The sequence below is a fragment of the Argopecten irradians genome, chromosome 14 (assembly GCF_041381155.1).
Source record: "Argopecten irradians isolate NY chromosome 14, Ai_NY, whole genome shotgun sequence".
Taxonomy (NCBI): domain Eukaryota; kingdom Metazoa; phylum Mollusca; class Bivalvia; order Pectinida; family Pectinidae; genus Argopecten; species Argopecten irradians.
The window spans coordinates 36592870-36618782 of NC_091147.1; the positions used below are offsets into that span (position 1 = coordinate 36592870).

Below are 25913 nucleotides of genomic sequence, written 5' to 3' on the forward strand. Positions count from 1 at the left end.
TATGCCACCTCTTAAATTCCCCTTTGAATGCATAATTGAAAATGGCTTACCCTATGAGGTGATTTGTAGGGGTGCCACATCGACATGGCATCTCTCTTCACAGAAGATGTAAGATAAATGGAATGAATGATAACCGAGGGCGTAGCCCTCAGTCATTTTTTAATTCAGGCGGAAAACGCATTATTGACCGAATAAAAGGTAACTGATTTGTTTAATTACATAAAGATTTTTCAACAAATGTCAAAATGATTATTTGATTTACAAGTTAATGACATAAAGAACGATGGTCACAGGACATCACTCTGAAGAACTCATGAATAAACATATATGATATCGAACTGGTTGTGATGTCAATGAGTGATATGTACAACGTAGTTTTCTAGGGTTTTTTTCAAATGATAACTGTAATCACTTCTATGATAAAAGTTGTCTTTATTCATTTGAAATAGTGTAGGATTATACTGGCTACTTCAAAATATCATCTCCGTTTATGAATTCTTTCATCCTCAAGTAAAGCATTTTATTTGAGAAAAAAAACAAGACAAGTTCCGGGCCCGCAAGTACTCCTTTTGAAGATCCTTGAAAAACGTCCAACTCAAAACAAAACAGTGCGCCGTTATTCTATTATGGTGATGTACAGAGGTTTAATAAGGAAAATGTGTGTTATTTTCAGGTTCGGTTCGGACCGTTGGTAATGATGTAAATTGCAGGACACAAAACGAAGAATTCAAGTGGAATTTACCTTTCTCTTGTATTGTGTTTCTTTCTCACATATCAAACATATGTGGCACATTACATAGAAATAAAATGAAAGTTCACTGGTATTGGTAATCCAATATGTAGACACCGAATTAGTTGTCCGTAGATGGCGATCCACCTTATAAAAGTTCCGAATTTGAATAATGATCACACACACAGTTCACTATTTGTAATTTCAAGAAAATTCCGTAGTGACCGCTTTGAAGGTTGGTAATCCAACTGATGTTCATAAATCAGGCATGTGTCTTTATAATAAAATGACCATTGTCCAATAGGTAAATCCGGATGTAATCAAGATTAATAGCATAAAGATATTATCACAGTTAAACGACTTGACAATATATCGACAGTTTGATATGAAATATATCTACTTAAGCTTATAAATGACACCATTGCCTCAAGGAAAGTTATAAACACTTTGACATGTGAATACTATATGTAATTGGTGGTCACTCCACAAAAATAAGACCACAATACCTTAGGGTAGATTTTAAACTTGTCAACACATCTATAGATAAAATATACAATTATATAACAACAAAGAACATCTCAAATTTTTCTATGACAGAAGTCTCATCTTTTGTTTCACACATAGCCTTCAGATTTGCTATGAAATAGTCCAGTAGTGGATATCACGACAGTGACAGTAACCCATAGAAAATTGAGGATGGGATGCTTTCAAACTCTCTAGAATTTTCTCATTTTATTTCATTTTCTTTTCAAAAGCAGCAATTCAGGTGCAAAGATCATGAAAAGCTATTACGAAACTGTTGTTTTTATCCATAAATGAATCACTTGTTATCTCATTGTAGTACTAATACACAGTTTATCTTCTTTAAATCAATAAATCAATAAAAACCTATGAGAAGTGATCTCACAGGTTTTCCTTTTCAAACACATCTGTGAAAATATGAATTCGCGAAACTTATTAATTAAGGGAAAAAATAATACAATCAGAGTTAAAAATTCATACGCCAGGCGGTAAAGCGACGAGCTGTGAAAATTTTATACAAATGTATTCTTCTCTCGCAAAACTCTGTCAAAGAATGTATCGTCAAAGTCCACACTGTAGATGATGCGGATTTAAAAGAAAGAGTTCCTTGTCGGTTCGTTTATCTTGGCCGGAGTGACGCTTACTTTACTTTGTTTTGACTTAGGTTTCGTTGGATTTGAGGTGTTGTTCGGTTGCGCCATTTTTTGCATCATGCAGCAATGGCTCACCAAGGCGGCAGTAGCGATGCCCAGACCTATGGTTGCTATGACAGCGGTCCCGTACTTCAGAGTTTTGTCCCAAGCTTTGAAAGTAGAGCAAATATAAAAATTGATAAATTAAATTCCAATGTATAGCCATTCATGACAACCGTAAAAAAGTATTTTCTTCATATCATTCATTATCAAATTGTCAATTTCAATACATGTGTAAATGTGCAGATGTATACTACTGTAGTACGTACTAGTATTACTAACAAGCTTATATGATGCAGGAAATCATTCATATCTTGTCAAATATCGTCATTTACATAAATGTAACATGTATGCAATATTATATCTGACGAAAATCTGTTGTATAATTACTTCTAGATATTGAATTTATTCGAATAGATTCATCAGAAGTTGTTATAAGATAACTCAATATAGCAATTAAAAACTTACTTGATTCTTCCGATGAGGTAAATGTCTGAAATAGTAAAATTTTAATAAAATATACAATTTGATTTATTTGATATTAATTAAGTGTTAAAATATTTCCAGTTTATGATGATGAGTGTATATGACTGACACATCTAAAAAGTATGAATGGAGTAGTAATTTTACTTCTAGATAAAAATATTAGAAATTTTCCCGAAAAAACACATGGCTCTATGTTCTAATGTGGAATGAATTACTGATTACGCATGCACTAAAAACAAAATAGATTATTTTATAAGTTTTTTGTATTGATTAGACACATATATACGCGATTAATCTTCAGTTATTGATTATGTTTAGATTAAGAGTATGGAACACCTTTTTGTTTGTTTTTAACATTTCGTATATAATATTTAAGCATTTGATCAATAACATATTATCAAAACATGGCTGTGATGTCATCTATTGTTATAGCTACTATTATCACTTTCTACTGTGGAATAGTTACCTTTTGCTGTGGAATAGTTTGTGAACTATTCCACGGGAAAAGGTAACTATTCCACAGTTGAAGATGAATGTAGTGACTCAGGTGAACATAGCTTAGCATGTAATCAGAAATACATCCTCATTCATTAAATCCTCGGAGAGATGGATTAAAGATTAACCCAGGTACTTGTCAACGTTGTTGTGATCGTACAGTATTTGTAAACTTATTTTCATAATAACGATATACATATGCATGTATATATGTATACAATTTTCATCACTTCATTCCAAAATAAATTTGATAAGTTCTTTCACAGCCATTGTATCCATAACCCAAAAAAAAAGAATTAATTTGAACAAATCCAGAAGAGAGAAGAGTAAATCCCATGAGATAAATGCTGAATTTTCTGCCAAAATGAAATTACAGATGCTTGACATGGTTTTTTTCCATATTTTGTATATCCAAATCACTTTATATTCCATAAAAATTGCATCAATCAAACAAATTTACATCCCAACACCTTTCAAGAAGATGATAATTCCCAAGGAATACTTTCAAAAAACACACTCTTTAGCAACATGATTTCACTATTTTGTTTATATATCCAAAGCGTTGGGACTATTTTGTTGTTTTTTCTTCTTCTAAACTTCACTCTAAGGAATGTGCTGCATGGGAAACAGAGGAAATGTTTCAGTGTGAGTACCATATAGTACCTCTGCATGGATCTTTCAAAAAAATCATGCAAATCATGATTCTTGTTCTCCTAGTGAAGTAAATAAATGAATCATGAATAGGTCTTAGGGTTTAAATCGGTAGTAAGGGTTTACCTGGAGCTGTGGAATAGTTAAACAATACCCAGTGTAATAGTGGAGAGTACCGGTGACATTAAGTGCCATGTTTTAAGTACATGTATGAGAAACACCGAAAACTGTGGAATAGTCAAGATAATGATTAGTTCTCGGCCCTTACGGGCCTCGAACAATTCATTATCTTGACTATTCCAAAGATTTCGGTGTTTCTCCTATACTTATGATAGCATATTACATTAAATATGCTATACGGTTTTGGCACTCAACATGTCCTGACGAATATTTAATGAAATATCATTATGTGAAAAATATATAAAGGGATGAGTATATGTTGCAACTAACTAACAACCTTTTTAGTAAGTTTTTCTTGTGAGCAAACAAACAATGTTAGCGAATGAGACCTTGTGTAAATATTGTAGACACGTTATACAGGTATATTATATTAGGTATTTCTAATTTTATACAAAAAACACAAAACCAGTTCCCCAATGGAATAAAAAAAACATATGTACAATATAATAACAACTTGTAAATTATTTGTCACAAATAAAATCTACCTGATAAAAACACAAAATAGATAGAATTAATGCAAACACATAATTTAATGATATTGATATTATTTTAAAAAAAATTATAGAAATCGTTGTGCAGAATCAAAGTATGCCTCCCATAAGTATTGAACCATTCTCACCGTTGTAGTCTCACAACCTAGGGCAAAGGTGACTTTGTTAAGAGTTTTTCCGTTGTACGTCGCTGGCGTCGTACAAGTGATATCACCATCCAACGTCACTCCTAAAATACATCCATCATACAAAACTCAACAATTTTAACTATTAAAAAATTTCAACTATTGAAAATTAAATTGTCATTTATATCATTATTTATCTAAACTCCACAGACATTTACAAGTTGTTAATAGTGACTTGATACCTTGTACCCACATAATTATGCATAATGCGTTACAGCACAAATCTGTATGGAATGGTCCATCGCAATCATGAAGAATTTCATATCGATATAAAATTCTCTATGATTTTCCAATACTTGTAAACATGTTCAAAATATTTTCGGCTATGTGGCATTGGACGAAGAACCATTTTCCAAATCACCATCCTGTTGTTGAAATTGTTTAAGTAGATCTGAATTACACTGATATATATATATGTTTAAATAACAAGATAGTGACTTGAAATGTAAGATGCAAAAGTTATTCTCGCCAAAGGCTACGTACGCAAAAGTTAGGAGAAAGTTTTTGTTTATACATATATGTTTACAATAAAATAAGTATCTTTCCTTTGTTTTTTATACTAATCTACCTTTTTGATTGGCCGACTCTTTTTTTCATAGCACTATAATTAATTTTTATTTGTTTCCATTCTTAATCCGACTTTCTGATTGGCAAATATGTTTTCTTTATACTACTATGAAGAAAGCTTTCGAGAATGGCGCGAAAACCCGAAGTTGTAATAGAGACGTCGACATTGCATATTGATTAAAAAACAAATCCTGTGAGACATCGATGAAGTCGTACGTTTAAACAATTTAATGTTATCAACTTGTCTGAAATATTGATTATAAGCATTGATGTTACTACATGTGTTTGCAATCAAAATTTCTTTCATATCCCGATGATGTTAAAACATGTGACACCTATGCTTAAATATCAAAACAATCCCTTGGAAAACCAATGGAATGTTATGTGTAAATATATTTAATGTTTTCACGTAGTCTGGGAAATTAATGATAAGCATTGATGTCACTATTTTTAATGCCATATTTTTAATTTTACTGGGGTATGAAATAAATGTTGTTTGCAAACCATTGTGAGAATCCGCTTTGCAGATTCACACAGTTTACAAACAAAACTTCTTTCATAACCCGATGAAATTAAATATGTTAAAAATTCACAGTTTCATACACTAACCATACAATTAACAAAGTCTGGTACTTGAAAATTAATGATAAATACCACAAACAAAACCAATTCGAAAACATTGTATCCCCGTAAAACAAACCATAACTACATTGTAATGAGTCAGACTTTCTTAACCGTGTTTGTAAATCACTATGAAATTACGAGATACCTCCCTAACACTCTCACTTATTACTGAATATACCTACCCGTGTATCTCACCCACTGTACAAGGAAGGATATATCACACGTACAGGCCCACTGATTACCCGTTATGGAGAGGGTATTAAGAGAGACCATCGAGTCCAGGGCGTCCGTAGCGAGAGTCGTCAGTTGGTTATTGGCGATATTTAAGGCAGTAACTGCTGTCTTACCATCGAACGCACCGCTTGGAATTGACGTTAATCCACAATTATCAAGTGTGATTTTCGTCATAGCGGATCCAGCGTTCTCCAGAAACCCACTGGGAAAGGTTTGTGCCGTAATGGTTGTACCCGACATGGCGATCGAGTTCATAGATAACCCACTAAACGTCGTAGATGCAAATGACGCAATTGTCCCACCGGAAGTTAGGAAGTCAACCAGCCCCGACAATCCGGAGATGTCCGAGGACGATAATCCGGCCGATATTATACAATTTGTTAAGCTCAATTCTGTAATCCATGTCATCGTTCCAGCAAACGCATCTGTTGCAATTACCAAAGCATTACTTCCGGCGCACGTGATAGCGATGCTTCTCTGACCGGAAGGATCTGCACAGTCGGACAATCCAGAGAATGCGTTCGCCGGAAGTGTCCCATCAACATTGTTGAGAATGATGTAGCATGGCGTCGTAGTGAAATCCGATGACGCAAGCGGAGGCGACCAGGCCGCGAAATCGCATGTAGCATAAAATCCGGCCTCAGTGCAACCAGTTGGTGCCGCATTACAAATTGAAAAACAAAACAGTAGACAAACGCTACTTATTACCAATTCAAAGCACAACATCGTGAATTGAAACGTTTCGATTTCTAAAAATCCAGTACTAATTTTTTTCTTTGTCTACTTAACTGTTTAAAGTTAATCACATCGTGTTGATAAATATTAATTAATTTAATCCTCCATTAACCGTAGTCCGATCTAACCGCTCTAACGGAAGCGGTCATACTAAATATATAAAGGAATGGTCAGAATATATATATATATATAATATCAAATAAAAGCTATTAAAGTGTCAGATATAAATGTCTTGAATTTAAATGGAATGGAGACCATTAAAGGCAGTACAAATATATACTAATGTATTATGACTAGTATACCGTCAAACTTAAACGAGTGTAAACAAATACACCTGGTGTTGTGTTTTCGGATCAAAGTCCTTTGTTGTTCTCCCTTCTACATGTCAACAAAAATGCGGTATAATTGACTTGGGGATTCGCCCAGTGAATCAAACAATCTACCGATTCTGTTTATTTAGAAATCTAATGGCGAAGTGAATGTGAGTAACACAATAACTTATGTGAAAAAATATCAAAAGCCTCTTAATCCGTCGTGAATAAGAGTTTATTGTGTGTTGAAAAAGCTGGCCTTCTTGATAAAATAATTAAATTTGACACTAGATTTACGTTAACAAATTTTTGTTTATATCACTCAAAATCCTAATTTTATCAGAGTTAGTGAAATTAGTTATACCTTTTTTATATTCACAATATATTTTGTACTTTTTCATATCAAAAATAATGTTTGTACTATTTAATATTCACAATACATATCTTGTACTTTTTCATATTCACATTACATTTTTAGTACTATTTGATATTCGCAATACATTTTTGTACTATTTTATATTCTAATTTTTTCTTCTTTTTTATCTTCACTTATATTTTGGTACTACATACATATGCCGTTTATTTGCCTTCATATAAACACACAGCCTACATACGACTATAATCAAAATTTAACTTTTTATTAATCTAAATTAGTATTGATTATGTTGAAATATGCATACCTGTGTAATTAAACCTTATAGTCAAAAATGATGCGAATTTGAAAAATCAAATTTTAGCGAATCATAATTTGATCCATTTCCCTTACTAGCATTCTCTTCCGAGTTTCTCGCTTGACTTCGCTTGAATGTAAATGTGGACTGCTTCGCTTGTAGTCGGTATATTTACTGTAAATCCACTTATTTTATCATGCGATTGATTTCGCGTATTCTGCCAATGGTGTGGAATCCCGGAAATTATTCGTCACGTAAAAGTTACAAAGATATAAACAACACGCGTGTAAGCTGATATCGCGAAACTAAATCGTCTTGAAACTGGATCTCAAACGCGAAATTAATTCGTCGCAAAAAATATAACTTTACAGTATACATATTCAATGTGACCGGACTTCAGTGTTTATAGACGCATGTTTCATTGAGGCAGCACAATTCTGTTTTTGCTTGTAATAGAGTTACCTCCCTTGAGGGTAGGTATTGATTGTGACGTCTTCATTTTTGAGGAAAAAACCGCATGTAGTTTTCTCCGCAAGCAAAAGTACAATTAATACCTACTCGCTTTGGCGACGAGCACATATAAAAACATATATACTTATTAGCATGATTCACTGAGACTACTATGTAGAAAATCTAATTATTTTATAGTGTGGAGAATTTTGAACGAAATCGACAGGTGTTTTGCTACTATATATATATATATATATAAATGTGACATAGCTCTACCATGCGTCTTTGGAAAAGAATATAAATTGCAAGGATATTCGTTTCGTTTGACTGTAGCGCACATGTTATATATTTAACATCATGGTTTACTGTGTTGATCTGTTTTAAAAACAAACTAAACCTACATAGCGATTAAATACTTGAAAAATTATTTGGAATCTGATATAACATTAATCAACCGGCTTCGCATGCTATACTACCGAAAAGGTCAGCCAAGACCGACAACAATACACATTATTTACTTTAGTAAGTTCAACGATCCTTGAACTCGAAAACGTTGGCTAGGTAAACAAATACTGAAGTAGAGAACACATTAAATGTTTCACATTTCCTTTGTGATATTTGGAAAAACGTCTCAAACAACACCTTGCCTCTATTGTTTTGATGTCTATACATATTTGTTTACGCTGTGTTAACTAACCTTCGAGAGCCAATCAATCACTCTTTAGTGTATGGTTGTAGTACATGGTAATATTATACATTTGTAAGGAATAGCACGAAAGCGATACACATCGATATTGGAAAGTATTCATGTCTTTTCGATATTTAATACGAAAGTTATGAAATCTTAAATATTAATTGCTTAGTCCTTAAAACAATGTTGTATTTCGAATGTTCCGTATTTACACTGAAACCTACCTTAGCGACCACCTCTGTAGAAAGACAATCTGGGCATTGAGACCACTTTCTTAGGGTAATAAATTGCATTTTGTAACATTATTTGAAAGATCTATAGATACTACCACCTTGTCCTTTGAAAAGTGTTTATAGACAAGTTTTATCAGAATTTTTCTAGTTGGCTGAATCTCGTTAAAGTTTCAAGGTAAGGTGTAACCTTCATCTTTCTTTTTTAATTTAAGACCTTAGAGTCAATTTATTTATATTAGGAGTCAGGTACATGGCTAATTTTATAACGTCTTTCCTTTAAAATCAAATTTTATTTGTTTTCATACTAAATACTTTCGGATTGGCAGATTATTTTCCTCCATACTACATATGTACTATGAAGAAAAAAATCCGAGAATAGCGCGAAAATCCAACGTCATTATGACGTCACAATAAAGATGTCGGCGTTGCGTATTAATTTGGAAAAAAGTAATCCATTTGACATTCAACTGAATCGTTCGTTTAAACGTAATTTATTTGATCATGTTGTCTAAAAAATAATTATACACATTGATGTCACTATTTTTTAGCTTCATCGGATTAGAATATTGGGCAAAATGATTGAAACACCGCTAAGATATCGTTAAACTACTAACGCTTAAACACCCACTACGAAATAAAAGTTGTATGATTCTTAAGAACAATAATAGCATAAGAAAACGAATATATATATTGATTGCCTAAGATGATTTTATAAATGAACAAATTCTAGATTTCCTGCCTAATCAATGTTAATAGTGAAGATTAATTTTGCTGTCTTGCCGTCTGAGGTAGTGACAGTCAACTTATTTATCTGTTACAATTAACTGTACCAGTCAATCTCTGTTATAAAAATTTCAAAGGGGCATGTTCTTGTATCGGTTGTAAATTTGCTGTATGGATAGATCTGAATTATATAAGCGTTAAAGGTCCAAACCTTTTTCGAAACGGCTTTTGATTTTTAAAATGGGAATATCAAACGAAATTGATAATTTTGTTGAATGGCATATGTTATTATAGTACACTTATAATTGCCTCCAAAACAATTTAATTAAAAACAATTCATTATGTTATTTGTAATAGCGAGGGTAGTATTATATTTCCCGCCATCGTCCTAAATACCGCACATTAGTTGATTATCACTACGCCAGGCAAAACAGCGAGATGAATCTTCACTGTAAACAAAAATTACAGAAGGAAAACTGAAATGCACGGTTTTGTACTTACCTAAGGCCATCGATATAAATTTTATTTGTTGTTATTGTTTTTAAGGACCTTTTTTTCGGAAAAAATTGAGGGCTTTTGATATCATTTTATTTCAAAGTATTTAGTTTCGTTTAATTAGTTTAATGTCCTATTAACAGCTATGATCATGTAAGGACGTGCCAGGTTTGTTCGTTGGGGAACCGGAGTACCCGGAGAAAAACCACCGACTAGCGATCAGTACCTGGCAAATGCCCCACATGGGATTCGAACCCGCATCCCAGAGGTGGAGGGCCTATGGTGATATGTCGAGACGTCTTAACCACTCGGCCACCGCGGTCACATGTTTCAAAGCGATGACACTGGTTAATTACAAATGTCGAAAAACACGTGATAAAAATGATTTAATTCGCAGAACGCATAAAGTTTACAGACAAAACAAAATTTGTACAATATATTTTATCTAATTAAAAAGTTTGTTATATTTGAAAATGAAATCATTTAAAAAAATATATATAATTCTGATAGCTTGTGATTGAAACAACTGGTATAAGTTGTCTGTGTATATATATTGTATAACATGTTATGCATACGTGTTATGCGTTTTCTATCACATTCAGCCAGCTGGATGTGTAATATATATTGAAAATCTTACATGAGTGGCTATGTAATATGAACTATGTAAAATGAGTTCAATAATTTAGGTGACTGGCTTGACAAATTATTTAACGAGTGATAATTTTCGTATTAACTACTCAAGAGTGTAAGATTGTATCTATCATATACGTTTTATAAATATAAATATAAATCACTTTAATGGAATTTTTAATTTCGTCTCTATATAAAACTGTAGATATCTGGCTCGGACTTCGCTTTTCCGTCTACTGAGACAACCACGTTATGTTATATATAAATCACGTCAAAACTACATAATTATGTAACGGCACAGTAGTGTGTTATTACACGTGGCTTAAGATATTGATGACATGGCCGTATGACATGGCTGGACGGGTCAGTTATGTGATGATAGTGTTATTACACGTGGCTTACGATATTGATGACATGGCCGTATGACATGGCTGGACGGGTCAGTTATGTGATGATAGTGTTATTACACGTGGCTTACGATATTGATGACATGGCCGTATGACATGGCTGGACGGGTCAGTTATGTGATGATAGTGTTATTACACGTGGCTTACGATATTGATGACATGGCCGTATGACAAGGCTTGACAGGCCTATTAGGTAATATATATAGATGTTCCATAACGAGTCACTGTTGTTTTTTTTTTTAAAAAGACATGAGCTTTGGTGAAAAAATTAACCTGAAAATCTGGACTTGTGGTACAGGCATTCCTATGTTATCAGCAAATTTTAAGATAATTTTCGCTAAATTAATAAAAAAAAAACAATTATTAAGTTCTTACCGGTAAATAGTGTAAAACATCACATCATATTTAAACAAACATAATACTGATCTACTACTGCTGTCTATCAGCACTAGTTATTGTTTGTTTGTTTGTTTAATTAACGTCCTATTAACAACCAGGGTCTTGTACGGACGGCCTCCCATGTATGCAGAGTGTAACGTGTATGTAGCGGAGGACGACTGGTTCGGCCCTTCTCAGTATAATGTGACCGGGTTAGGTGTGTTTCTTGCTGTCTTCGCTGGACAAGAAGATACTACACGAATATACCGAAGTCTCCCAAACAGGCACTAATCTAATTAGTTTACAAAGCTCAATCTCATGCTTTGGTAAAGAAGAATCAGATCAAATGGACGCTCTTTGTACAGTTCCTGCTATTAGACACTAATTTAATAGCTATTTGTTGCGAACCCGGTGGACTTGGTTTATTGAAAAGTACTATTTTTCAAATATTTTGCCAAAATATACAAGCCACACAACAGTTTATGAGAAGAGTTATACCTTATTTTAGCCCTAATGCATACACACTTTATGAAAAATCATGTCCTTCGGCAGTCACATAATTACCATATAGATAGAATAACAGATATTTATTACATTTACAAAAATGTTAAATAGATGAAACACATATATAACAAATTAATTAGAAATAAATAATGCAGTCAAATACGGTGTGTTTGCAGTAAAACGTGTAAGGTCATTCCTTCACTGTTAGAATACATGCATTACAACTACAAACATGACATAAAATTGCACCCATGACAAGAGAATATGATAATACAAATTACAGTTTTTACATAGCGGCAATACATTATCTTAATGGAAATAAGCAAATTGAAAAATGCATGACACAAATGCATAAAACATATTATACTTTAAAAAATCAGTCCTTCCATCCCATCATTCCGTCTACCCATCGGTTCATCCGTCATTCCGACAGTCTATCTGTCCTGTAATCAGCACATCCATTCTGCTTGCAGTCCTCCGCCAATCTATCTGACTGTGATCAGACCCGAGAGTCCAACGTCCCCGTCACATCATCCAAAAGTCCCTATCAGGGGGGCCTACCAATCTATCTGACCACTGTCAGACCCCCACGACTCAACCATTTCGAGTAGGAACAAATTTCGCAACCTGATCAATACACCATATAAATTTTCTATCAAAAAGATCAATCACCATTTGCCTCGTCGTTTGCTTTTGTCTAAACACTGAACGCACTCGAAGCCAGAAAGCCGCTGACTGCAGTAAATAGGAACACTATTATTACACACACCGTACATTCATTTCCTATTTGTAACATTGAGCAAATAGTTATTTTGAGAGATTTGGATAGTCTAAACTTGTCTACAATAATCGACACATGTCTTAAATCCAATACCCTACTTTCTGTTTCCTAATATTAAAACTATACACTAAACCCCATGTACTGCGTAGTTGCTTATATCCGCAAAGGTTTTAATTTTGCTTTATTCCCTGATCCCCCTAAATTTATCAAAATTCTGGTTTTTACGTATTATATATTCTATCGTAAGAATGAGGTTTTCAAAGACTACACAGAGGATCGGCATGATAATAACCCCAACAAATTTGTTTTAAAAGATCAGCTATGAAATTTTACATCAGTGTAGGGACTATACAGTAGTACCACGGTAATAGTGGAATTATCTTTTTTTTAAATATTGATGATGACGCGGGTCAAAAACTTAAAAAAAAAGTTTACGGTAAGTCTATCGAATCATCATCTTCGTCGTGCCTAACGGCTGATATCTCACACTTGGGTCTGGGAAGTACGACCACCGCATAACCTGAGCATCAACAACAGATTTCCTGAAAATCCCATTTATTTGAGCTTCCACACAGTTATTCAGCCACCAGCTACTTTTGGTGTGCTGAGTACATTCGTAAGGAATCGATTTGTCGTTGTCTCTATCTGGCGTGCTGAACTGGCAGTCATTGCTGTACGCCATGCTATCAACTGCAATGGAATAATAAGGTTTTTAAAAGCAGCAATATGATCCCACAAAGGTCTGCTTTGATGACTCATTTTGGGTGAACGAACACGGACCTTGTTTAATTAATACCTTGATACCTTCCCATATTTTGTTGCTTTTATTATGAAAAAAGATACACTAGATGAACTACCCTATCGAAATAGAGAGTAATATTTCTAAGTCGTATGATAAACGCGTGAACATTTACTGCCTCCCTCGTCCATTAGTGAAAGGTGGTATATAGCAAGAGGATGGGCAATACATTATAGGAACATTTGCGCCACGTTTGGCAGCAAAACGAGAACAGGTATATGTGCCACAATTATTTGATGATTCAAATTACAACTTGATTCGTATTATATAAACATAACTCTGATATGATACAGATTCTGATTCCTGAATAACATTACTTACTGTATTATCCTACTGACAAAATCACGATTTTTTTTTCACAACAACTGGATTATTTGCAGTAACCAACACATGTGTATTGACCACATATAATTTCATATAGCGTAATAAATTTTGATGTTACAATAGCACGACTAATAGTCTAGATATCAAGCAGCTCGTTTTTTCCTTGGAAATTTTTCAAGGATTTAACATAGTGCAGTTAGTTATTGTGGTGACAGTTTGGCAGCCATATGTAACGTATGGGAACAACGCTGCGGCATATGTAGGATACAGAGTTGTCTTTCATTGCCCATCCACGGATGAACATTATATTCTTCGGGATCAAAAAAAAATTCTAAAATGTGAAGCGTAAAATTTGATAGTAGCATATTATTATTTACATAGTTTAGTTATGTTTAGAATTTAGTTTGCACTGATATTGTCCTACCTAATAAGTAACCTCTTGGAAATCTTTATTTCCCTGGTATACTGATACCAAACATGTTATTATCTTAACTGACATATAATACTGCAAGTAGAAGGAATAACTTAGATTATGAGGTACTATGCTAATGGATTATATGTGTTAAGTACCACTTTTCCCTAATAACCTTCATCAAATTTAAAATAAAGGTATTTCCTTTAATCGATCACCATTCGGAATGCATTATTTTCAAATGAAAAGAAACCAGCACGCTTCTGTGTTATTCCAACTGTATTTTGAATGTAAGTATCTGCACATACGTGCTTTATAAGCTCATTCATGACCGGAACTTAAATTGGTATACTGGGAAATAATACCATGCAACCCTAAACCAAGCTACATTGTAACCTACCTTTAGCATACATTTGTCAACACAAAGTTTACAAAGGACAATAACTATAACCTTACTTATCTGGCAATAAATTAGATAATAACATCAATAAATCCGTTGTATGTTTCGTAATCAGTACTACTTTCAAACGAAAACTTCTGTGTTATGGTAATTTTATTTTGGACCGATACGTTTAATTTCAGAAAGGGCATTGGGTTGCTCAGGAGTTTAAATTGCGGAAATATGGATTGGAAACTTACATGAAAGATTTCCGGAAAAGCCATTCACAAACAGTTTGTAATTTTGAGATTCATCAGCAACCTGGAAATTGGAGTACTCTGCATACCCCCTTTCCCCAGTTAAAGCTTCAAGTTCCACACGCAGGATCTTAGACACGTTTGTTAGGAGGTGAAGGCAATCGTTACCTGTAAAAGGGAAGACAACGATTCAAAGAATGGTCCCCGAGACAAACAATAGCACAATTTGATTTATGTTCAAAGCATATTGAATATGATATTCTATATTATTACACAAGTTTTCATGGATAGAAAGTAAATTTCCGAAAAGTGATAAGGAAGTATGCTTTTTGTCATATTTGTGTATAAACACCATTCAACATTGCATTTCCTGATATAAATGTCCTGCACAATGCATCTTAGTTTCTATGATTATTTTGCCAGATATAGTGGAAATTACCATTGGAGTAATTAACACAATCCTTGCTAATGTAACCATCATATAACCAGTTTTGTCTCACGTATTTTTGCTATGATTTCCATAAATAAATTAATGTTCCAATCAACTGCAAGATACTATTATCGCCACTTACCGAGCCAGAAGTCCCCATTGACGTCACCAAATCCATTCTTAAAATCACTCCATGGACGATAGAAATCGACATCTCCCTGTGTTCGTCTTTGGATTACCTATTTAAAAAATCGTGTATTAAATGACAACTAAACTGACATGCATCTCAAAGTCTCAAACCCTGAATAGTTGGCTATAATTCAATTTTGCTTTTTACGGGAATTTTCATTGGCTTAAAAATTTACTTTATCAGCCCGTAAAGGAAAAAATGGCGTCGCCGTATGTAACGCTGCTTCTGATTGGCTGAGATGACGGCGTAGTGATTTCATAGACAAAAGAGTCCCAAAATAAATTTTGAATATTGAAGAGATCGTCTTCAGTAAATTAAATTATAAGGATTAATTTGAATAGATTTTTTATGTGATGGAGATATAACACAAAAAACTGATTGTACTATCATCATAAACTGCATCGCGGTTTACATAATAACTCGTATTTAGATTACACTCAGATTTTTGTGTTATATCTCCATAACATAAAAAATCTAATCAAGTTAATCCTTTAATAAGCCATGCTCTAACTTGATAAGCGAATCAGTATCAGGATTATAAAGATACTGTCATAATTATTAATTCTTTTTAAGATCCCCGTCAAGAAAAAAAAACCATAATAAACATTTTGCACGTCTCTGCGTCCTCACGTAGATTACGTGCCCCGGTTCTGCACTTCCGGTGAAGGTAAAAGCTATCATACCTAGGGCAAGACATCCTGCACGCGTAGAAAAGATTCGCGTGATAAAGCGGAAGTTGTAAAATAAAGGTTTTGATAGAATATATGTTATATTTCTTTGAACTTTAATATTTCAAAATAACGAAGATTTCTTGTCACAGTGGAACAACGTTTATGACAAAGTAAAGGAACAAAAATTCTCCAGATATGATGTGATATGATAAGTCAATAAGATATGTCTTTAGTTTTTTAATATTTTTTTAATTGTAGTTTTAAGTATTTTGGTTTTGAAATCACCGAGGACAAAAAAAGGATCATTTCCTAAAAAAATTGTGGGAGGGATTAGACAGTCGTGAATCTTAACCTCGGGTAGAAATTTTTCTATCCAAACCTCTAGGTAGGGAATATCATATTATTCTCTTATTCTGAACATCTGCTATTTACCGGTGAAAATTTGATCGATCTTCCCATATGATAATGACAAGCTACATGGGGTGCGTTCTCCACGATTATGTGACGTTGTAGTAACAGCAGTATGACGTCACGACAACAATTAAGTAACGTCACGACGACCATAATGTCATGTCACGTCATCTTTGCATCTTGAATTTTTATAGTGTGATAAATTGAGTTATACGTCTGTCAGTCATCAACTTTATTTATTCCTTCTGTTGGAGCATCATTGGTTTATGTGAATCATACTCACAGTCCAAGGTCCACCTTCAGTATCCATATCACAGTATACAATAGGGCCGTCTGTTCCTATTTTGTATACACCAGAGCTATATCCAATCAGGTCTGCGCAGTGGTTTATCACTAAAATAATGGAATTGAGCAGTGCATTATCATGTAACGATGTTACAATATACAGTGGGACACACTTAATTTGAAAACGGTTACATTGATATACTACTTAATTTTAAAAGAATTATAATCCCTACTCACACATATCCATAGTATTTTTCCTTGTTGATATGAATATATGAATAATTTGAAGAGATTTCCCATTCCCCAAGGACTTCAATTTAACCAGGTTCTACTGTAATACATTCAAAAACATATCTATTAGCAAATAATAGTTATAACTTGAATAGTATATAAGAATATTAAACAATACTAGCGTATCTGTAACAATATACAATATTCATCGACATATTTATAAACGTATGGTAATTATAAATGCAACATCAGTTAAATATATTGCAATGTTAGAGTTACTATAATAATACCTAAAACATTAAAAAATAAATGTACATGATATCCAGATCAGTTTCATGTGTAACACAAGACAATTCAATTCCATTTCAGAGGGATTAACATGCGCATTAAATCATATTGTCATAAATACTGGTGTCAAGTTTACAATTCTGGTATACAATTTAGCTGATATTGATACATCTTGCCTTTAACTTAAGTCAAAAACTGATTTTAGTCATAAATTTTCATATAAGTTACATATGGAGAAAAACTTAAATTTTGACTGAAGTCTACACTTTTGTTTCGAGAAATCGGGGCTGGGCGTGATAATAGAGTAACAAAAATATCTAATATGTAACCAAAGGTCATGGCCCGTTTTATTATCTTTAACAATAAATTTCTATTTGAGAAACAAAAAAGCTTATATACCTGTGACGGGATATTTCTGGGTTGTACTTTTATTAATATGTTCTTACAAAGGCTATACCATTTGACCTGTAAACTATATGACTTGTATTGTATTTTAATATATTCGTAAGTTGGCATGTGACTTTATTCTGGACACCGATCAGAAGCTCAATAGTGTATTATTTTAGTAACTAATACTTTGAACTAACTTTGACACTTTTTTCTTTGCTGTCAAAGCATTCACATTTCTACTATAAGTCGTTGGATGAATTTAACAGCTAGATCTATCGTAAGTATAGATAATTATTACCATTACATATTTCAGAGGTATAAATTAAGTAAGTATCTAAATAGATTTAACAATCGTATAAAGTAAAATTAATTATAAGTTCATAAAGTATGAAAATTATTTTAAAAAGTATTATAAAGTCCTTGTTTCCAGCTTGTCCGTTTTAGAGGTTTATAATTGTCAGTCCGTACTGTCCCTATATAGTGATGTCAGCTGTTGGACCCCCGCCCTATCCCGTGGGGTAAGTGTACATAATGAGGTAATTTAGATTTAATTGTGATATTCGTTGTATTGAGTTTGGCGTAAATGGAAGTTTCAGTTATATTATAATATATATTCTGAAAGAAGTCTTTAATTCGTAGTATGCTAATTCTTAATGATTATTATACAAAAACGATGAAAGTGTTTTATGTACAGTAAATATTATATCAACTTATAAGACTATATTGTTAACTCTTGAAATGTAATTTAAATCACCACTTATTTGGATAAAGATATATTACAGATAAACTTGGTTATAGTCCGAATTAATAGTTGCCGTTTCTGCCGCTGTGCGAGTGTCTGTTAGAGTACATGAATTTATGTGTCATTATTTATGCTTCAATTATTGTTTTTCTACACTGATGTAATAAATTGATATTAAAGACCCCTTTATGTTTTTTTCATATCTGACGGCTGGTTAAAACGTCAACTAAATTGATTAACAGAAACAAAACAAAATGACGTCAGGAAAATGGCGTGACTTCTGTATTTCGAGTACAGCGGGACAAAATGGCGACTTCCGCTTGATTTTTGGAATACATTTTGACGTAAAAAATTCTTTGTAATGTAGGTTTTGCTAGCTATGTGATCAAAACTATCTTAAAGTATTCGTTTTATATTCACCTAGGTTGCAAAAAAAACTTCTTAGACTCGTTTCATAAAATGTCATGTGAAATAATCACTAGTGTGATATCCTATATGTTTAAAATTACTGTTTAAAATGAATAAAATCAACAATCATGACACTGTCACCACTTATATAAACGTCATTTGTGAGGATTCGTCATATCCTCGTCTGCACTGCATACGTACGGCCGCAGTTAAGTTATACACCCATGCATATGGTTATCTAAAAAATACAAATGGCTTCGGCTTCTTCGAAATGAGAACATGTATAACAAAAGTAGTTAACTCATGTGAGAACTCAAAATTGATTTCAAAATTTCCTCAGTTCTAACTCTACTGTTTTTCATAGAGCAAAACATTGACCCATGTGCAGCCTACTGGCACGATGATAATTTGTTTTGTTTAATTAGCTTCAATTCATCTGGCACGATGATAATTTGTTTTGTTTAATTAGCTACAATTCATTATGCAGACAATAAACTTGATTAAACCATTACCTCCTTGGGTGTAATTAGTGTACTAAAATAGTCTTCACACCGGTACAGAGTCATGGATACGAGTGTGCATTTCATGGTCGGTATATCAGACGTTGCTCATTAGGTAAGGCCGGTTTCAAGAAGTGATGCCAGTTTCATTTGAGTGTTCAGATCGCAAACCGGTCCGGTTTTCGGGATCCAGAGAGATCGGTATCGGAAAGTTTTAATTACTAATGATATATTGAAAGTTATTCCAAATATCACACCCGCGTTCGGTTTTTGAAGGTGATCAATTTTGAGCAGGATCAGTCGTGGAAAAATCTCTATTAATTAGGTGATTTGGTGAAGTTGTGTACATTTATGTATTTGAATTAATCTGCCTTATTTTGACAAATCGTGAGGAAAAATATTTAAAACTTACCCCTGTTAAAGTACGAAGTCAACTGTGAGATTTCAGCATGCGTTGACTCTTCAAAAAAGCGGGAGTAAGTCACGCATGTTGAGTTATCTGTCGTGTACGAAAAAGCAAGGCATGGTTCAGTTTTGCAGTACTTGGCACATGCTCCATGATTCGAAATCTCAGAAATTGAGTCCAGTTTGTATACACTTTGATTCGCTGGTGCAACACGAAGTACTCTTTTGCTATGTTGCGGAATTCCAACCCCATTGAAAGCCTCCACTGTCGAAACGAACAACGCTAAAATGTTCAGTTTCATTTTCGTTTTCTCCTTGTTAAAAGTATTTACAACCCTTAATTGTGGAGAGTGGCTTCTGATTATATATCATATATATGATCACATACTCGACATGATATAGCCAAATCCTTGTTAATCCCTTGCTCGTGGAATCTGTGATGACTGTATTTATTAGAGAAAAACCGAAGTAGGCGTGGCTAAATCTCTATCCTATACCCAATAACAGTATTTGTTATGGAAATAATTATCAAGCTGGCACGCTTCTGCGCATTTTTGTTTTCTATCAGCGAAAAAATCTAAACGTCATATATGAAAATTAATTTCATATTGCGTTTCTTTTGTTTTATTATGCTAATCATTCTGTCAATTGAAATAGTTTCGAGGCACTTCTGACCACAGTTACAATCTTCATTATATTGTCAATTCGTCGTTGGTCTCATGTTTGCATGATTTTATTGGGTGCTTTACCATACATCATTTAAAAAGCCCAGCAATGGGTGGAGTCATATTTCTTCATATATCTGGCAGATGTTTTATGTTGATTACTTTGCTGGAAGCGAATAATTGAATTGACAGGTTCAGACAGATGTAGCTTACAAACGCAATCTATCTGGCGTTATGAATTACAGTAGTAAAGATCAATGGGTTAGATATAGTATACAAGGATAACAATATCATGGACCCATGAACGGCTGCTAATGAAATACTATTGATTATATAGTTTTCATGTAAAGCTAAACGCTTCGTCATTACTTTTTTTCATTATCTAAGGTCACCAATATCCTGCAATAGGTTGTCATTTAATCACTGAGAGCCATTTTTGTAGTTTGTTTTCTCTATGCTTTAGCATGCTTTCATGTTATTATTGGTCTCATTAACAGTTGCGATATTATCCCAAATGACCTCAAATTTTATTAAGTATGATGCTAGTGATTACACTTCTGCTACTTTTCATTTAGATTAATTTCCTTTTATACCTTTTCAAGCATAAGATCAAATTTAAGCGTCAATAGATATTTATATATTGTTGGTAACAATATTGCATTTCAGGTTCTTGAAAACCTACATTAATGTATCAGATATATACTCACACATTTTGTCTTTGCTTATTGCTGTCACCTCACTTGAGGGCAGGCACCCAATGTGACCTCATTACTTTGTTAGCGAAATCCACACCTTTTCCATGAAAAGTATGACATTCATCTCGCAAATACATGATGTCACATCAATACTTACCCGCAAAGTCAGATGACTCTGTAATATGCAGAAAAGCCATATCTCATTTTGATATTGATGACGATTTAACAAGATTCTATTTTACAATACAGTATTCATATCTGCATTTTTCAACATTGCTACTGCAAGTTACTAAGTAGCCCAAATTTTCATTGAAACCTAGGCTCTAGCGTAATCATACATTTATCAGAGTTCCTGAGGTCACGAAAAGGCGGTTCACGTTAGTATAGATAACATAGAAATATATTATAATATAAATATGTAAAGTGGAATGAAAACTTGCATTTATCATTTTACATTCGGCCGAAGCTCACTGCATGGGATTTGTATTAATGTAGTCTGATATTTTTGAATGTTAATATGATTCTCTGTTAGTATAAAAAAGTATAACAAGAATAAGTAAGAAGCATAGTATATTTATATAATTTAAAATGTTAATATAACATCTCCAAAGACTTCATATCAACAGACAAATGTAAAATAGAATGATTATATGCACGTATAACTCATTTGCTTAATTATAAGCATAAACATCACATTTTTAATACCATAAGGGTTTCACCCTGGACTGAAACCGAAGGCTTTTGAAGAGATAAGACTCACCAATCACTGGTGTATACAATATATTTAAAGATTTACATAGAGCATACAGTTTGCCGTTATTCGATTTTTTTATGTACATCAATGAACCAAAGTACCTGTTTCATGTTTTTGTCGTACACCGAGCCTGAAGGCTCGTTATGGCATACATATCTTATATAGTACAGCCGTTAATATAACAATAACAAAAGTAACCTCTTGAATGCCGGGGATGAAAACACCAAGATTTACCAGAATACATATTCTGACATAACTGTCTGTGTTTTAGCACCAACAATATTGTCAAAATACTTTTTAATGACTCATTTAAGCTTACACATGTCGAGATATCAGTAGTTGTATTGCGTAGAAGTCAACATACCGGTAAGATTTTGTGACAATCTTTTCGGGGTCACGCATATGCCGACGATGTCCTTAAGTAAATGTCCTTTTTCAATATATCCATGCATTGCTAATCATTATAAATGACAAAATCGATTTATTAATAGTTTGTCTGAATCTAACATATCACAAAAAATATGTTTATGTTTTATTAATCATTCTTGGCCAACTGATTAGAGTGTGACAAACCAGAACTTATACATATGTAACAACACCTTCTTAAAATGCCAATAACGGGACATCCTTAATGTATTCCAGGGGTTACTATCACTGTCATTATATTCAGCAACCTCTGGAGTATGTAAGGGAGATATGCCGAAAACTTGTTATCATGTGAAATATTGGATTGTCTGAGACTTCGTAATATGTTTTGAATCCGTCTTCACTTTGGATTTTTACCTGTATGCGGAAAATACGACCATTGAAATGTACATGTTAATATCCATTTGTAGTAACATATATGAGAAAAGCAAGGGCGTTGAATTTCTGTATTCATTTTTCTTTGTTTATTTAAATCACTTGTTTACTAAAAACTTCACCCAGTGCTGTCCATTATGTTACCTTTGATAGTCCATCATTAACCTGTAGCTACCCAAGGTCCTACTTAAATAATAAACTGTAACGTAAATTTTAACATGAACTTTGATATATTTTAACATATGTCTTCGCGCAAGAAAATATTCTGGGCCTACTTTTGCCTAAGAAGGTGCAGCTTCTGTAGGCCTACTGTGGTGGTAGGCCTAGATCCTAACAGTGGTTTATTTAAATAGTGCAAATATTACAGACTTCTACCATTTAAATTTCAAAAAACATTTTTATGAACCCTCATTTTGTAGTTTTAGTATTAGTTTTGATCACGTCGTTAGCAAAGGAAGAGTGTGAGACATTGTTAAGCTTACTTTTTTGTAGAGTGGGGGTAGACCTAATCAGTAGGCATATAATACACATTTAGAGGTTTAGGAATGATTTAATTGGGTCTATAGAATTATTTTTTCTCCTTTAATCGTTTTACTGACCCATGTTCATCATTTGAGTCGAGCAACATTGTGGTACCGAAAAAGAATAAAATTTGCCATGTCCCTGTGTGACGCGTGTCAAAACTGAGAACGTCTTTGTAACAAGTGATATGAAGGCGAAACGACGATAAGAAAAGCTTCATGAAAGTCAATGAATATTGATTTACCTTTAATCAGTTGTTTAACTAGTATCAAGTTTAAAGGGTATATAAACCACTAGGCCTAGAACAATTCCAGTCCCATCACGTTACGGTGACTCTCTACTTTGAATCGAAGCGGGATACAACCTTATCACAGAGCCTAGACATTATCCTTCTTTTTGCAATAATTTCAAACTCTAGTTTAACTGAATAACACTGATTAGATAATTGTTTGTAAATAAATGTATGAAAAAATATCATCTTTGCACTTTTTTATTTTAATTAGTTGTAATCTAATGACGGACTTCTTTCTCATGTCTCTTATTATAGACTTGCACGAGTCCAGAGACTCGCAAAACGTTTTAATTGATTAATATCGAAATAATTAATTAAATACGACTGCGTTGATATAGAAGGATTGAGTCTTGCTTTGGTCGATTTCATTGGGGCGATGAGTAGAGTTCCTCTTGAAACATGTTTAACATAAACTACTTCGCACTTCATTCAACTGGGTTCCTCTTGAAACAATTAAAATACTCTGCTTCGCAGTTCATTCAATTTGTTTCAAGAGGAACTCAATTCATCAACCCATTAAATCGACCAAAGCAAGATTCAAACCTTAATTACTTGTACTTGTATGCCTGTATGTTCTTGCCTAAGATAATTTCATCAACCCCTCCGTGGCTATATATTGTATTTGTTAAATGTGCGTGACATTAGCTCAGGTATTGGTACAGCTTACATATTGTACCTGCTGAATCGTATTAATCAACGATTTAGACTTTCAACAGTATTAATCAAAATACTCAACAATGTTGTGAAATTTGTCATTATTTATTGCCATATGTTTCATAAGGGATGTAGAAAAATACATTCATGTCATGTTTTGCTTCGTGGTTATGTAACAGAATTCGCCTCACTGAATTGTCTCTTTAACACAAGAGGTAGGTGCAAGTTATTGTTCGTTGTCAGATTAAGGTTTTATCTTCAAAATGGCAACATACAACAATCATTGTTTATAGGTGTCGGACATAATAACAAATTTAAAATTCATTCAATTTATAACAAACTATCAAATTAGTTTCTATTATCACCGTTACATAGCTAAAGACAAACAATTTCTTAAAGACGGCTTTTTTAATGTTATAATATAACAATGTTTACCTTTTTTATTTTTAACTTGGCCCTAAATTATCAAGGCGGTCGATGACCCTTTGAACCTATACATTACAAATCAATATTACAATTTTGTTTCATTAAGACCTGGAGTCCCTCCCCTAGAACGCAATACAACACACATAATAGTTATTTCTCATATATCGGATAATATCAATGGTGCCTCTTTAAAAACACAGACTAATGTATGATTCATTTTAGATGCTTCATTTTGCTTCAGCTTCGAAGGACAGCGTGGACACAAATATGGCTTCACAATAAACTAATCAGCGCATGGATTCGAGAACAGAACAAAGTGGCCGCGAAATCTGCAAACTTTCAAAATAACATGGGATTAAACTTATTGTGATGGGGTTGTGAACAGGTTAGTGTTGATATATGCAAAGAATAACATCTAATCGTATTATAGGCGCGGTGACACATGCAGACATTGCACTTTTACCGAAGGTGGTGAAAATTCTAGCCAGCCATGCATTTTATTCCTGATGTTTTTACATAGTATATATGTGTATTTTGTATTTATCTATACTATATATTATTGACAGAACATCAACCTCCTTTGCCAATATAATAGTCAAGAGACCACATTATGAAATCGGATACTCGGCGAAGTTGAGGTAAACACTGTTTAATTGGGCATTTACATCAATGAAATGTTTTAATGATTGTAATTATGGTTTTTCATTCACTTGCAGAGTATTTTCTTGAAATATTTCAGATATGTAAACAATGGAATGCACGGACGCTGAAGTCAATATACTCCCATTTCACTTAGTTCAAAGTAATACTAATTTCTGACAGACAAAGGAACGTGTGAACACCGAACGTGCTGAACAGTGTTGTGTCTTTTCATTCAAGGATCTTACCGATGCGTTTTGTTTCCTGCTTATATGTACATCCCCATAGGTCTTGAATGAAAATTGTCAAAATGATATTTCATAATTAGATATTGTTTCATTAATATTAAGTGGTAAGAAGATGACAATGACAGATTAAAACGAAGTTTAATATTTTCAAGTAACTGAAAAAAAGGAAAAAGACATTCAATTAAGAACAAAACTTAAATCTTTAATTCAAATGTTCATGATTCACTGA

General features: G+C 33.4%; 2 protein-coding genes across 2 annotated transcripts; both read right to left on the bottom strand.

The window, feature by feature from the left end:
- Nucleotides 1–412: 412 nt before the first annotated feature.
- Nucleotides 413–7034, bottom strand: LOC138307912 (leucine-rich repeat and transmembrane domain-containing protein 2-like). The gene is made up of 4 exons (XM_069248840.1): nucleotides 5806–7034; nucleotides 4376–4476; nucleotides 2413–2437; nucleotides 413–2054 (listed from the first exon to the last, which is right to left on the bottom strand). The coding sequence occupies exons 1-4, from the start codon at nucleotides 6581–6583 to the stop codon at nucleotides 1843–1845; spliced, it is 1116 nt and encodes a 371-aa protein (XP_069104941.1). The 5' UTR covers nucleotides 6584–7034; the 3' UTR covers nucleotides 413–1842.
- Nucleotides 7035–13308: 6274 nt separating this feature from the next.
- On the bottom strand, nucleotides 13309–20290 carry LOC138307182 (angiopoietin-related protein 7-like). The gene is made up of 5 exons (XM_069247814.1): nucleotides 19996–20290; nucleotides 17023–17132; nucleotides 15610–15706; nucleotides 15041–15205; nucleotides 13309–13556 (listed from the first exon to the last, which is right to left on the bottom strand). The coding sequence occupies exons 1-5, from the start codon at nucleotides 20288–20290 to the stop codon at nucleotides 13309–13311; spliced, it is 915 nt and encodes a 304-aa protein (XP_069103915.1).
- Between the last annotated feature and the right edge of the window lie 5623 nt (nucleotides 20291–25913).